General features: G+C 40.1%; 1 protein-coding gene across 2 annotated transcripts in view; it reads right to left on the reverse strand.

Annotated features, from left to right (window-relative positions):
* The window catches only part of LOC132914321 (octopamine receptor beta-3R-like), a 112,416-nt gene that overhangs the window by 86,408 nt on the left and 8,974 nt on the right, over positions 1 to 17,034 (reverse strand). The window contains exon 3 of one of the 2 annotated variants that reach the window (XM_060973354.1): positions 2,293 to 2,375. The exons of the other annotated variant lie outside the window; for it this stretch is intronic. Coding sequence (XP_060829337.1) covers positions 2,293 to 2,375 — 83 coding nt within the window. The remainder of the gene's footprint in view (positions 1 to 2,292; positions 2,376 to 17,034) is intronic. 2 annotated transcript variants of the gene reach the window in all.

Genomic DNA, 17,034 nt, shown 5'->3' on the forward strand with positions numbered 1-17,034 from the left:
AATCTAACGTGGCCATGGCCACGCTGGTCGGTTCTATTGAAAATTTCGACTCATCCTCGATCATAGCGGATTTGAACGTAACACGCGATAGAGTATCGAGATTATCGTGGGAACCGGGCATCGAGCGAGACGCGCGTGCAGCTGTTGAAAGAACGAGCATGGTCCAAGACAAAGGAAAATCAGTGTGCTCGATTTAAACGACGTTTATCGATGCGCCCTGTGTTCCGTATTGTCGCCGCTGTCGATACATTTAAGTTAGGTCACGCGCTGTAAAGCGAAACGCCTCCATCGGCTGTACGCGACCGAAATTCGTATCGACGCTTTTCTTTCGATAACCGAACGCCGCTGTATGCGTTTCGTGTTTCGAATCCGCGACGTAACATCTCCACTAGCAATGGAACCGACTCCTCTGTTCCATCGATGCGCGTTGCAACGTGAAATCGTGAAAAAACGTTCCCCTCCATCGCCAACGTTTCCTCTCTTTTCGATGCTTTCTATTAATTTCTCGTATCATAATTTTGAGAAAATAACCTGCAAAGGTAATTCTATTGCTCGTAAAATGTCTTGATTCTCTCTTTCGAACGTTTAACTAGCTTTGAAGTTAACGTGTAATTTCAACGGCTGGAGAAAATGCTAAAACATTCGAGAAATTTAGTTGCAGGCTTCTCTTGCCTCTATGATATTCCATGTGAAAATCTGATGGAGAAAAATTGTGCAACAGGCACTTTGTCAAATTTCTTTTGAACAACCACGGCTAATAGAGAAGTTCTAAGAGGAAAAAGAAAACGGGCTGGCTGTCGATAGATTACGCCGTTGGTAAATCAGCGAATGCAAGATAATAATTCGCTACCATAAAACGACAAATTGCTAGTAAAAATAACGCGTTACAGTAAAGGCAATTTATGACCATCGTCTTAAATGCAGTTGAAAGCAGTAAACGTACAATAAAAATACGATTATTACACGTCTATACTCGTCAAAGGGGACAAGGAAAGTCGTTTAAACGGTTATCTAACTTTGTGAATTGATATTTGCTTTAACGCTGAACCTGACTCGACCTACTTGGTCGTTAAAAATGTCACCATCGAGGATGCATCTCTGAATCAGTTATATAGACTGTTTTACTCGTCGTGCGATAAAAGTTCTTCGAAACCATGTTCCGCTTGTTTTTACTTTTTCTCCTGGTCTCGTTTCATTTCTGTTGCCTGTTAAACAAATTTCTATTTAGATAGGACGCATTTCCTTCGCTTTAACCGCAAAAATATTTTGCATAAACCGTTACCCCTACGCGTCAACAATTTTACCAACTCGTTTAATCCTCTTTTTCTTTTCAGCTTTATACGTATGATTCGCCGTGAATATTATACATCGACGGATATCATTCAAACACAGTAGTCTTTGAGTTTAAAATTTGTTAGTTGATTTTAAAAATTCGAAGAAAAATATCGAAAAGAGGATATGGAAGTGCGAAAAAGAAAAGGAAGAAGAAGAAGAAGAAGCGAGGAAAACAACGGAATCGAGTTGATCGGTTTTAGTCGGTCGATCAAGTTTCGCTAACCAGAGGGAGAAAGACAATAGGAAAGAAGTAAGCATTCTCGGCGATTCGACGATGACGACGAAAACGCTCGGTCTGTCCCGAATGATTAATCAACAAGATTGACCGCGGGCCGCGGATGCTCGCGGTCAGCGATATTTTGATTTTCAATCGTTTCCGTAACATCGGCGAGCTCGATGAAGAGGAGAAACGACGGGTGAGACGGGTGAGACGGGTGAGACGGCTGGCTGGCAGCAGAAGCTGGTTCAACCTACCTAGTCGAAAAATTGGAAATCCATTATTAACCGCGTCCAACGTTGACAGGCTATTTGCCGTAAAAACAATGAAACTGATTGATTCGTCCGTCTGAAAAATAGTCTATCACGTGGCTTCCGTACGCGCGACACACGAAAGCAGGTTTTAAAATGAAAAGATATCGCGCACCCTGTATCGATTATCACTTCTGTTTGTATTTCGTCGAGATTTCGAGATTTCGAGATTTCGTATATCCAGGTGTAGACAAAATAATTAATTAAGGTTTAAGATTTCCGTATCGCAACCCTTTCGTTTATATCCCTGTGTTCGATCTTTTCTCAATCATTTTCAGTGTAACTGACCGATATTCAAATGTAATTAGCCGTCTAAAACGATTATTTAATTCGTATAGTGCGCTTTCTATTTAGACATTTCCATTTACATGGGCCAACTAAACCATAGATTAGTAAGAAAGCCGCGTAATTAACAAAAATAATACACACCAATTTACTAATGGAATAATAAAAATGACCCGTAGAGCCAAGCATTTCCACTTTAAAAAAGGCGTCTCTTCTTTCAGGCGTAACTGCAAAAATAAAGAATAAACCTGCCGATAACAACTCGTTCGTACGAGAAAGCGGTTTTTCATAACGCCGAAAGCAACAACAAACTCTGAAACACCGATGCTGCCATCGAGTTAATCCAAGTAGCATGCTTACGTGCAATAATAATAAAGGGAGTAAACGAAAAAGAGAAAGGAAGGTAGCGTTTCGACGATCCGCGGGCAAAATCTGAATCTTGCGCTTCTTTTTGCATCTTTTACAGCGACGCGTGCAGTTCCGTGTTGTCACGCAGATGGATTAAATACGAATGTTGGAAAATAGATTTCGAGGCCAATTACATCCAACAGAATGCGGCACCGACGGTCGAAGAATCAATTTGATTTGTCACGATACGCTCCGTTTCCTCCAACTTCTCGCACCACTTTCGCCGGAACAATGCTTTTCACGGTCCGCGACGCTACGAGCCTCGCGTACGCCAGTTGCATGCAATAGGAATGGTGGAGGGCCACCAGCCAGCCCATTCGAATTTTTTCCTTTCGAGCATCGACCTGTTCGAATCTCGTTCCTCCGATCGAAAAGGAAAAAATGGGCGGTGAGAAAAGAAAATGCAGAATACTTGGTTGTCGAGGAATTTATTGATCGAGATGCAGTTAAAATACGTCTGTACAGATTAGAATACCGCTAAATATTACGTGTTTTCACGCAATATGTTTGCGTGCAAAGGGTTGTTGTTTTTAATTTATTTTTAAAATGTATCAAAATAATTGCTCAATTTTTCGGAGATCGGTGGTTCTTATTTACGATGCTATGCCACCGTTGTATCTTAAGTAACAGAATTTGAAATATACCGAGAGAATAATAACGAGAGAGTGAGTGACGATAAAACAAAAAATTAAGTAGAAACCGGCCAGAAGGAAGGCGAAGAATCGAACGGTACAGCCAGTTTGTTTAATCGTTCCAATTAGGATCATCGATCGTGCCTACAAATAATAATCGATCGACGAGTCTCCCGTCCCAATTACGTAATTCCCAATTAAACAAAATGCCCCGAAGCAGGTAGACATTTAATAAAACCGGCATTACGTTGTGGTCGGAAACGACGTGGTCGCTTTCAAAGCCACCTTGTGACAATGACGGCCTTTTAAATTAATTGAATTGCCATCGGCCGTACGGTGCGAACGGTTCCACCATAATTGTGTACGGAGCTTTGCATCGCCAAATTTCTGCGCGATTAACCGTTGCTATTTGATGAAATTGTTCAGCAAGTTTCACCGCGATTTATTTGTTCGATACGTGTACGATAGCAGGCCACTTTATTTAATTGTACGTTTCATCGTCGAATGCTTTCGAGACTTTTATAAAAATCGACAAATCTAATTTTAATACAACCCCGATATCGTACAAATATCTGTATTAATATTATTGAATTCTCTTCTATTCATATTTGTATTTCTGATCGAAGAGGAATACATATTTGGAGATTTTCATCCATCTGCTACTCAGTTTGATGTTCAGCTTGCAACCTTTGCACCTTTTATTTCAATTTTCTTTTGTAACTTTTACTGCGTAAATTACATTTTGTCGGAGAATCTTTCACAATCTGTTATCGTAATTAGAAAAAATAAATGTCTCGATTTCTTTATTAATACGACCAAACCAACATTCGCAAATGTTACGATCTCTGGTTCTCCGTTTTGTAGGAAACGGCAAAAAACGACGTTTCTCCAGGACGCTGGCCACCTTGCGTTACACATGGCGGTTGCCCGCGTCGCACGAAACTGTCTGTCTGACCACCTGTCGACAGCGAAAGCACTCAATTTTTCCGCATCCTGACACCCGCCACGCGGAAAATACTAGCGACATGCTACGAGTTAATCGTTTTGCGTCGTGAAATTCGCGGCTCCACGCCTTTCTCCTGAAATTGACGGATATCCTCGCACAAATCGAATAGAAAAATGGAAAACCGCAAAAAGTTTGAACCAATAAATAATGCGAAACTTTTATTGTCAAATTTTAGGTCTCGTAAGATCGCGTATTAATTAGTATTATATATTAAATGTATATTATATACGATACGATGTGATAATATAATACGATATAATATAATAGAATAACGCTATTATTCGAAACTGCTACAAAACTTTCTCGTTTATATGCGCGACATCTTACCAGATATGAACATTTTTTCTACATATGAACAACATAAATATCACTTTATTATCTCGTTCCTTTATCTCGGACGTTATATCTGAATATTGTTTGAATTTTTAACAAATTCCATTATAGGATGATACTCGTTTGGAGAAAAAGAAAGAAGGAAACGTCTCTTTTGTATTAATTACACGAAAGATACGAAAGATACGATTCTTTTATTAATCATGGATACTGAATTTCAAGCGATCAGTCCGGGATCGAAAACGAGCCGAAAACTTGCGGAATGTTTTTCAACGTAGATTTCGCTGGAATTCAACGACACAATTGATCTTACGGCGGAACGTGACTGCTGGCGGCGCGGCCCGCCGGGCCGGCATGTCGTAAATCTCGAAGCTCGTAGCGATTAGAAAGACGTATGTTATCACGGAATAATCTTCTAGAGTGCCCTATCTTCATATTTCTCGCTCGTTCTACGTTCTAGTCACCGCGTATATGACTTTCGCGTTCCAACGATCGATCGCCGACGCGATATTATCTGCGTTGCCCTCGACGTTCGCGTCTCTCTTGTTCAGGGTTGCCTTTGAACGGTGACCTACGAACACCCGAGCTCTCGATTTCCTTTCAGGGTCTGCGAAATAGCCGCGGAGAAAAAATATCGCCCGTGACGCGACAAGGCTTGAAGACGATGTATAATAGACCTGCGATTTTTATCGCTTACACGGCATCGTATCGTTCGTTTGATATTTTCAGGCGTGGAAAATACAACACAGACGGTGGGAAAAAGTGGTGGGAAAGGCTTGCTTATCTTTCAATTCGTACCTCTTATTCTCCTTTTAATTCCCACCTCTCTATTGCCAAATATACGAAACTTTTTATATTTCGAACGCGTTTTAAACTCCTACTACTTGAACTTGTTTATCCTTCGTTGAATAGAATCGTCGAATAATCAGAATGGACCGTCTCGGTGGACAAGCCTGGCACAGAGATGCGCGTCGTTGGAAGACGTCATTCCTCGCAAAGCAGCGAACATTTGCGAAATCAAGCGTCGTCCCGATCGGTTCTTTCGTATTCCGAGCAACTGTCCTCGAAAAAGTCACAAACAAACCGAGTTACCCCGTTGGACGGACACTGGTGGTGAACAACTCCCTATTGAGAAAGTTTCCTTCGAGTTTGCCATCTTGCTATTTGAAAAGAACCGATTCCAATAAGGAACACATAGTCGAAGAGCAGTCCAATTTCCGATCGAAAGAATCGAATTTTCCGATCAGCTCGCAAATGAAATTCATTTCGCTATGAAATTTTCATTCGTTCGCGGAGGATCGATGTTCACCGGGAAGCCGATCCTCTCTTTTTCCAGCACGACCAGCATCCCTTTTGAAACGATAAAACGATTGATTACAAGCACAGTTTCGATGGTTTTGCGTGTGTTGGAATCACAGATGAGCGTAGAAGCGTAACGGAGCAGACTGAAATTCCCGCAAGATGGGATACCGATGACATTCAAAACAAAGAAAACGATTATCCTTTCAGAAAGGAATAACGATGGTCTATCCTCTTGTTGGATCGCTCGTTGCAATAAACGATTCCGCTTCTTGACCAAGTTGTTCGACGAAACGATTGTAAATCGGTTCTGGTTTAAACTAGGATGCGTTAAAGTAAACCGAGTCGGGTAACTCAATTGTATAGTTTATTAATTAGCAGTTAGTTATTAATTAATGAAATAGAAATAGGTAGTAAGCTTGCAATTATTAGTTTACGATGAACTCGTATATTTTGGCAAAATTCATGTACTATTGCCAGTGAAATGGCTGAAATAGACTAAAGTAGCCGAATGGTTAACAACGACAGTTATACATGTACGTCGTCGCTATTCATCCTATATAGGAAACAATAGCTATTCTTATTCGTGTAGAGTAAGTATAACCTGTTCATAGTCGTTAATCCTATGGAAATCTATTTATACGTGAAATTGTACAGGAAACTAGTAGAATGGCTATTGTTTTTCCTATATTGGAAGCCATTGAATCAATGTAGAATACATCTACGGTACAACAACTAGTTGCTTGACGAGTGTCGCTGTTCCCATAAATCAAATGTATAATATCTACAGCCATCGAATCTATCCATACGAAAATTGTTACTTGCCCTACGCGGTAAATGCTCAACAATTACGATTATTTTCCTATTCGACTATTGCAGCTGCCTATTCGAAAAGACAACTACATCCATTTTTACGTGTCTTTCGTTCCTTCGGCATTTAATTCTTTTCTTATTCTAGGAAACGTTTCTTTCTTATCGTTATATTGTTATATATCGGATAGATCGATGTTTTGTAAAGTTGAAAATCTTAGCGGTGACGGGCAGAGCGAAATAAATATATCGAATATAATTTGTCATACTCGAAAAAGACGCAGTGACAATGTTAATCATCCGATTAACCGATTAACCGATTTCTTCGTAAGTGATTAGATGAAATAATCGTGGTGTTATTGCCACATAGCATCAAGCACGAAAAGATTAATAACTGTGACTTGTTCGATGTTATTGAACGTTAAACGGGTCGCGTTAACGTCGTTTGGTTTTCCAATTGCAAAATCGATGCAACGCGATGATAATTCCACGAAATGGAAAACAACAGCCGCGACGGGAACACGTTGTTCCTTCGATTTCGGTCGAAACGATACTTGAAAGAGATACGGAGCCGGCCTTGTCCACCACCGCCAGTCGATCCGATCGATCGAACGATCGCGTGGCTCGCTAATACGGAAAACGTCGCTAATGCGGATCGCCTTTAAGAACGCTCAGCGTCGCGACACGTAAGCAGACTTTTTCTTTCATCCGAGTTACATAACCTACGAGGTCGAACCGATGGAACAACGCTATTCTCTTCAATGAAGCGACCTTGAATTTTTCTACCGCTAACTCGTGCAGTTTCTCCAAAACGCTATCTTACAAACGTTTCGAAGCATACAAGCGAAATATTTGAAAGACCCCGAGGATAGCAGCAGATGTATACAAGGGGAAGTTTTCAGGAGCTGCACAGTCTAAAACTTTGAATATTCAAGTAAAAGTGCAGAAAACCAGAGTGCTGGGATTACGATTTCGGAAACACGAAAATTCCAAAATTCCAGTATTCAGAAATTCAGCAACGATATGAAAGTCGAAAGACTGGGAGGTTTGAAAATTCGAAAATTACGAATTCGACACTTCGATGGTTGCTAAATTCTTCCTTGAATTAGAATAAATGAAAATTCGGTAACGTTATGATCCTTGTGTTTTTGAAACCGAAATGGTTGCTGAAAATTCTGACACAGTGTCATGGCGGTATAGACTCGTGTGTAGAAGTTGATTATTTATGAAGCTTGTATCGAGGCACGATAGCGCCAAGGAGTCTGGAGGTCGAGTTAAACCGATCCAACGTATGGAAACGTGCATAGGAACGTTCGTAAAAAAGTTTGCAAATGCCGACTTCGAACGTACACCACTCAACCTAACCGCACTGTGCTTAAACACAGTCGTTCAACGTCGTTAAACAACGTTCGATTCGATCGAATTTGCTTCGATTGGCGAACCCAGTGTACCTTGTTCTTTTAGCAGATAAAAAAGTGTATTCGATGATTCGATGATGAAGAAGACGATGAAATTGTTGGATAACGTTACCAATTGTAAATGATTATCAACTTGATTCGGAAGAATTTGAACTTCTGCCTGATATATTTCATTTGTTTCGTTTCTAGCGTGATGATTCGACAAGAAACGCTATTCGATTCACGCTGTGAATGAAAGTTTCTCCGTTTCTTTCGTTCGATTCGATTCGATTCGATTCGATTCGATTCGGGCAACACGTTTTCTCGATGGAAAAGTAGCTTCGATCCACGTACGCGTTATTTCCGCTTCGAATTATCCGCAATTCAAGAGCCCCGATCCTCGTTCGTGCGAGTACGCCGCCAAGTTAACGAGAGCTTAAGGTCGAGCTCGCGACCGACGTTGCATGCTCGTAAAAACGACGATTAAGATAGGAATCTCGATGTCGATGGGAAAAGTGGTGGCAAGGTCCAAAGTCGTGTGTACGTATTCGCTCTAATAAGGTCGAAAACGGCCGCGACCGAGACCTCTCGTCTCCTCCCCACGCCCATCCTTCTCGTTTTCCTCTTTGTCTTCACCGGTAGTGCCGATGCTGATCTACCAGAGAATTTTTAAGGTTAAAAGAGAATATAATCCAACCATCTTCCCACTAGTTATTGGATCATTTATTCTGCCAACGAATAATAAGGTGCTGACGATTGGCTTGGATATAGTAATCACGTACTCTATAGATCGGTTCATCTCGCACAACTACATTTAGTTATTCGCAATTGCAGCTTCTGTAATTCCGAAATTAATCCACAGAGACTCGATATCGCATTTATTTGTTTCATTTGTTCGTTCATTTTGCATTATTTAATTTTTGCGCTTTCGAATTCTCCAGTTCTTTGGGTTTACGAATCATCAAATATTTGTCGAACAAATTGGATTTATTCGCAAACAACTTTGTTTCTTTCATTTGGAATACGACTTTTTACTTATCATTTATGTATATCAGTTATGTACAACGTTACATGATATTAAATGAATTCTTTGACGCTGGTTTAAATAATTTCACATCGAAGAGATAGAACAGGGAGCGATAAGCGAGACCGTGGAATTCCGTTTTCTCAGTTTTCGCGTAAATCGGTCGAAAATGTTTCGTAAAAACCGTGGGCAAACAAGAACGGATCTTCTGTACATCGTGTTCGATAGAGATTGTCACGCTGAACCGATAAACCGCTAGCTACTTTTCCCCCGGTTTCGCTTAAAAACGTTTGCCCGTGCTTTTAAGATTTTAATCTGATTAAAGCGTCTCGTGGAACAACGTTTAATCCACTTACGGAACGCTTTGTTAATAATTCATTTACCAATGTCCGGTTCGATTGTCTCGGAAAACTGGACGGCTACTCGGCCGACGTTCCGACGATAACAATAATGACATTGCAGCACGAAGAAACGTTCTAGATAGCCGATAAAAGGAACGAGAGCGATTTTAAGCTTTTCCTATAGCTTGTGAACCGTGTTGCGCAGCATTGCTACTTATTTTCGACTCTTTTCGGACCATCTGGCCATCCGATTTCCTTCGAGATTGAATCTACTAATAAATGATGAATTCGTTGTATTGCGACTCTCATAGAATCGAGTTATTTTCTATCGTATTAGAGTTCCAATTATCGGAACATCGAGTCACGAGCGAAATAAAAATCGAAAGTGAAAAGAAATGTAAGAGTTTCGCGCAAATGTCATTTTCATTGACGATTATTCGACGAATAATGAATATGGTATTTCGCGTTTGATAATCGGTTCTACCGTCTTTCCTTCGTCGATATTTGATTACAGGCTATATTTTAGCAAAATGAAAAGCAGGCAACGATAAAACCGATGGAAATGTAACGTGAAATATTCGTTAAGAAAACTCACGTATCAACGAGAATCTATACCAAGCTGAAGCGCGTAAGGTGCGGATTAATCTCGAGAGTGCACCACCCGATGGATGATCGCTGCACAGTGAAAAAAGCCAAGGATGAAAGTATTTACTTCGCTTGGCCGGATTCCGGAACGTTGCGGATGAACGTCCCGATCTAAAATATCTTTTTCAATTAAAATAACAGTGGAAAATTAACTTGCAAAGTTTCGCTTATCCGTAGATAAAGTCACTTTGTAGAAGCAAATATCGATAACAATTGCAATCGATTCGATCGAATAGGTGACGAACATTTGCGACCAATATTTCCGTCAGATATTTCCTTAACCCCTCTTTAGTTAGTCTGTTCTGTTTCTTCCTATTTCCCTTCCCCCTCTTGCTACCCCTTCCTCCTTTCCTTCGTCTATTCTCTTGAGCAACGCTTTTAATTCGCGTAAATAACTCATCGTTCTCGATATATAGGTTTTCAAATACCGTCACAATTTATATCCATCAATTTTTCAGAATGCCGTAGCTGAACATATCCGCGGCAAGTCGTGCGATCCTCTCACGTGACTCTACTTGTTGAAAAATTCATAAGTTCGGAATTTCAGCTGATCGTAGTAGCGCTGATTATATTCCATCGCTGTTTGCATGCAATCGATATTATCGATTCAAAGAGTGGAAATATCGAAAGTATCGAGCGATTTTGCGACCAAAACGACTCCGAAATCAAGTACGCATCTGGTTTGCGGTGAAACGTCCGCTTATTAAAATCGGTAAATCGACTCCGCTAAACATAATTTCTGACGGTTTTCAGTTATTTAAACATTTTTCGATCGCGCAAGTTCTAACCTTTCGATATCCAAGAATCGAGCAACACGCACCAACACAAATTCTCTGATACGCTCGAGTTCTGTTCTTTTCTCTGTTCTTTTCTTTTTTTTGCGTCTTTTTTTTTTTTGTTTCTTTGCGTTTCTTTGCTTTTCTTTGCGTTTTACGTTCTGCGTTTACACGTATTCGTGTTTCGCTTGATTTAACAGTAATTTTTGTTTAAGGAACTTGTACACGTCCAAGTATTTCATCGTTTATAAATTTGGTCATATTTTTCAAGCAAATCGCAAAAGATTCTAAATAAAGAACATAATATTGGAATCTTTATTTTCTCTGCTTCGCGTGCATCACCTAAGGCTTTGAAGTTATCGTGAAAAGTTTTTCCAGGTGATCGAGCGTTTTCGCTAGCCACTCTTTCGATTACAACGTTAACGAAATTTCAACAACTTTCGTGCGACGTACGCGATATATTCGTGACAAGTTCCCTGTGAAAAGTATTCGAATACTTTCGTAAGTCAATGCGGATGTTTGATTCGAGCCGGTCTGATTTCCGTAGGCTCGCGAGCTACTTGTAAAAGCTTGGCGATTGCAGGAACCTGGCATCGGTGCGACGGGGGGGGGGGCTTCCGCGGCACCAGCGCCGAATATCGATCGTCCCACTTGTCAATTCGAGTAGAAAGCGATATACATATTTGAAAACAGTCCGCTGTAAATATCGAGAGCTCCTCCTGTCGGCCTATGTCACCCTCTCTGCTTACGCAACCGTGGAGGATAGAGGCGAACGGGGGCAAAGTAAGAAACCTGGTGTTGATCGGATCGAAAAGTCTTGATCTCCAAGTTCGATTCGATTTCGAAAGGTTGATGGTTGTCGCGGTGAGAAAGTTCAAGTGGTCGACGACGTAAAATCGTTTTCAGGAACCAGGCAGTGCGAGGATGGCGTCGACTACTTTTTAACGAAGCTGACAGTGGATTCGCAGTTGGATTTACAGTTTGCTTTAAAAAATGTAATTTTTAATATATATCTTCCGATATTCGTCTTCCACGTTGTTGCAATATCTTTCGTTTATTTATTCAATTTATTTTTCAGATTTCCAGCCTTTTTTCTCCTTTTCGTTAGATTTTCGGTATCCGTACTTTGACATTTGGCCGGTCAAATTTTTGTAATGACAAGGCGACATTTGTCAATCCTGGTCCGCCACTTTTATTCCCGACTCAATTAGTCTCGCGGCACTAAACAGAAAAATCAACAAAAACGATAAACGGCTAGAATTCGACATTTTTTATTAACATTAACGAGATCGAGCGTCTGTATATTCGATCGTAATAATTATAATAATAAAAGATAATAATACGCATATATTCATATATTATTCAGAGAAATAAGAGATAAAGGCGATATGCAAATATATATATACAAGCGGTAGCTTGTTCATGCTCCTCGCAATTTTTCGTATCGTATCGAAACAAGAAACGAACGATATCGACAATCTTCTTTTTTCTTTATCAAATTATCAAATTCCTTGTCCCGTTCATAATTCGCGGTTAAGTTTCAACGTTCTGAAACGTTCTTCTCATACTTGATTAACACGCCTATACCTGGCGCGAAGTAACTCGGTCATGCGGTCATGACCAGCGCAGCTATTATACGCGAATCATCCGGCTGCAACATCTTCATCCTTCACATGTAGAACGGGACCACTTTTCAAGATCGTACCGTTTATCCTGTACGGTGCAAGAACGGATAGGAACGTTGCTGGTACGCCAACATCACCCTGGGGAGACCTAGGCCAGCATCCAGCGGCTCTTGACAAAATCAATTTAACTCGCCGGGCAATTTAGCCAACATTTAGCGCTATTAACACGTAGAACGCTACGCGACTTTTACACGTATATGTTGCTCTGCGATAAATTGATACATTATAACGCATTCGCGCGTTTCTTCTCCGACTATGTACAAGTTATTCGCGTTGTCGAAACGTTCGTTAGTCCACGAAATTTATCTTATTTTTCTTCAGGTTCTCTTCAATTAGCTTGTTCGAGGATCTACAGATAGTCTAGCGTTATCGACCTTCGTATCTATAAATTCCACTTTTCGCTAAACTTTCAAATTTGTATAAAAAAGTGCGTCGACGTATCTGTACATTTTCTAGAATACGCCGTGACCACGGTGTAAATTTGCGGTGTAAAGGGTCCATTACGGAGGTGTAATACGAGATCGAATGATTTCAAAAAAATGTTTGCTAACGTTGTCACCGATGACCACTCAAGACGGTCAACGTGTTAATCCACTGTCTGCACTGGTGCAAGCGGAAGAACAAGGGGCCAGGATTGGGAGACCAGTCATTGGTGGAACAGTAGCGCGACGTAACATCGTCGCTACCAGTCGGGGCCCTCGTAACATCCATCACTGGTAAGACAGAGCCTTGGGTTCGTAGATACGCTGCCAGCCAAAGGGTTTGCGTGAGCACGAATTAGCCACGGCAAACCGTGACCTTTGCCCCGACGGTATGCTCCGCGGCCTTTTTACGTGCTTTTTATAATATGTCTCAGTTTTTTTGCGACAACACGTGCACGAGTAATCATTTAGTCGTGTAATTATGAAAATAACGGTGTTGTATCCGCACGCTGTTTTGTAATAATACGTGTGTTCGATGTTGCTAATTACATCGATAGTATCTTGAACCGTGTTCACCGCGTCGATGTCGACTCGTGCAACTGAAAGACAGCGTTGCTACGAAATATTCTTTAAAAAGAAAATTATAACGAGAACGTAACATGGAAATTATGCTTATTACGCTGATTGTAACGCTGTAACGTTACGTAACAGAACGAACGCTTTAAGATGGAATCGTTGGAACGATAGCGACTGCGCTTGCTTACAATCCTGTACACCGATGTTTGGTAATCTTTCAGTCGTAGAGATATAACCATTCGGGCGTTGTTAATCGTCTTCTATAATTTTACTAATACGAAATTAATGTTCCTAACGAATAATTTCAGATAAACTTTCAAGAGATTGGATTAACAACAATGATATTAAAGCTGATTTAAATCTTATTTAAACGTCAAGTTAACATCGTTCCATTTTGTATTTACGTCATAAAAGCAACGTTGCTTGACGTAAATGTCAACTCTTGAGATTGCACAGCTCGGAGAATGAGAATAACGATCATGACGTATTTCCAGTTTTATTTCGTTACGAGTAACTTTTACGCAACTGTCGTATTTCAGTATTTTATAATGTTACAACTGATAATTCTTAATAATATATGTACAACGAAATAAATCGTTAATTTTGGTCATACAAAAGCCAAAGATAACAGATTAAAAGAGGAAACAAACGGACGCTGCTAGTCTATCACGAATAACATAATATTAAATATGTAAAATAACACGTCCCATCAAATTTTCCGTTATTAGCCAAATGGATGGAAGGCCGGAGAACACGTTGAAAAATGATTCGCGGACGAACGATATCCACGCATGAGATTTCGCCGGACGAATCGCGTATAACCATTCGACTCGTTGTTAAAACGTACGAACAATCCAGCGATGCCATTCTCCTAAGGCGACCCAACCTTAATTTATCTACGTCTGTCGTCCAGGGCTTTGCTAATTATCGCGGAAGCTGACCATTTTCTTTGTCGTAGCTTCAACGTCGAGGACAAGCGAAAAAAAAACTACCTAAAATTTCGATGCTTTGAAGTTGAATCTTTTCGTCCGTCTTTTCGTTTTTCTGCTATAAACGACGGATCCTATGGCCCTCCTTTATCTTGATGATATCTGTCCGTCTATAAATATATACATGTTTTAATTCATTCGTGTCGTTTAGACGCGTCATTTTAATTTTGCGTCAAAGACCACAAGTTTCTCTCCGAGGTTTTGGTCGATTATCGGGGTTGACGGAACCGATGTATGTAATTTATGTCAATTTTAAGGAAATTGCAAAACCTTCTTTCCCTCTCTTTCGTCCTTTGATCGAGAGATAAACATAGGCACTACTGTTGTATATAAATATCATATTATAGAAATGTTTATTAAATTAATATTTATAATATTATAAACAAGGTCGCAATAGATATATTGAAATGAATAAAAACCAGTGACAGTGCTATTCATTCTCAAGTATTAATAAAGAAGAAATTGTTAAAAGGAGGTTAAGTAATAAGCGGCTTACGATAATTTTACGAGCGTATTTCAAAGCAGAAGTAAAAGGGAATGAATAATAATGCCGAAATAAAAGAACATTTGCCAATTGGTTTCGTTTCTTGTCGTGCAACTCTGGTATCGTCCATCTTGTTTATTTCGAAAATTTTTATGCAACTCGACGCTTCTCTTCCATTGAATTCCATTTCATGGAAGTTGCGAAACATTTTTCGTAAGAAAAGCAAAACGGAACAAATAACGATCCGAAGGTACAGAAAGTAGTGGCGTTAATCTTTACATGCTCTTCAGAGTTAACATTGGGAGGGTAATTGCAGCTCTCGTGACAAGAATATAACGAGCCACTTTTCCTTCGTCATGCAGTCCGGAAATTTCCTTGTTTACGTAACCAAAAACAACTTGTCTCTCGGCGATAAAACTGCATTCGCAACGTTCCAAGAATAAAAATACCCCGTCGGTAACTGTCACCCTGACCTTCCACGGCTACCCACCCCTTCGTTTTCGATCTGTTAGCCACCATTCAGCTCGAACGTTGCCGATGATGTGGAATCGTGCGAGGTCAAGGCCACTGGTCGAGACGCAAGAAATCCTATCGGAACTGTATATAGAACGTGATTGTTGGCATCGAAAAAACGATGGAAACGCAAACAACCATAACTATGTTATCCGATAAACGTTGTAAGTATAGACCGTGAAGATCGAAAATTGTTGAAACATCAACGAGACAAAAGCTAGCCTCTCCTCGATCGTGACTCCGTCTAACTTTTACCAGAACAAAATTCCAACGATGACAGGATACGTTTAGGGGTCAAGGTCAGTTGACCGGCGAGTCCTCTGCGCATCAAGAACGGAGGTGGAGGGCGGCTTGTAGCGGATCCGTAATTTCGTTGCAGCTGCAGTTGAACAGACGCGCTCGTAAATTTCCCGCGCGTACTGTGCTGTTATTAATGACTGGTCATTAAAGGCGACGCAGAATCGGCCACGGCTCCTTTACCGTTTGTCCATTTACCGCTTTTCAACCGCTTCATCCCCTTTTGGTTTCAATCGCGTCACGATCACGTTTCCTCCGTTCGTTCGATTATTTCTGTAAACCGTGGTTCACAGCGTACCAATGCTGTATCCGTATGTTGTTTATCGGTAGTTTCTAACGATTTTCGATTTGCATCTTACGACTAGAAAGAAACAACGATTCGAAATTGGAAAGTAAAGCTATTTTTTAAATATTATACGTTTGTTCGTTCGTTCTTCCTTTCTTTCTTTCTTCTTTTCTTTTTTGTTCAAACAATTGTTGAAAATGATATCATGATCGCACCGATTCTCATTTGAAGGATGATTTATAAATATATAGACACACACGCACGCACACAGGTAACGCTTTTCTTTGCGTTTCTTTTTTCGATAAGCAAAATTTAGTTAGTGTTTTAAGTATTTTATGTTTTATGCGTGATATTAATGCATTTTTAATGTAGATAGAGAGAAGATAGTTGTTATGTTTGTTAATTTATCATTCGTTTGTTTCGCTTCTTATTCATTTCGATTATTTATTCGTTTAATTGTAGGTAATTACGACTGTTGGGGATTTGGAGTAGCCGTCGGTTACGTGACTCTTTGTCTAAACCAGACTCTATCTCTCGGGCAGAATGACCACCCAATATCTAAACACCCTTATTGCGCACTCTCAATAATCATAAATTTTAGCATTTTTTTTTTTTTTTTTTTTTATAGATAATGAATTTTATAGATCATGTAACATCTCATTGATTATCTCTTGAATTGAAAAGTAATAGGAAAGTTAATTTTAGAGTAGATGTGAAGATTCATCGAATGATATTCGGGTTTAGATGACAATTGTGGTCTGGTCTTGTCGAATTCAATTTTATTTACAGCGTGGCGTACACGTTCCGCAACTACGTACAGTTATAGAGTTATCCATTTGGCGGCTCGTAACCCGACAAGTGTTAGTTTCAGTGAAATCTGCAGTCATTTCCAAGAGCTTTGTAAACTCGTACTTCTCGATTGTGTGTAATCGATAGCGCGAACATTCTTGAGTAGCTTCTAAC

Source organism: Bombus pascuorum, chromosome 14 (assembly GCF_905332965.1).
Source record: "Bombus pascuorum chromosome 14, iyBomPasc1.1, whole genome shotgun sequence".
NCBI classification, from domain to species: domain Eukaryota; kingdom Metazoa; phylum Arthropoda; class Insecta; order Hymenoptera; family Apidae; genus Bombus; species Bombus pascuorum.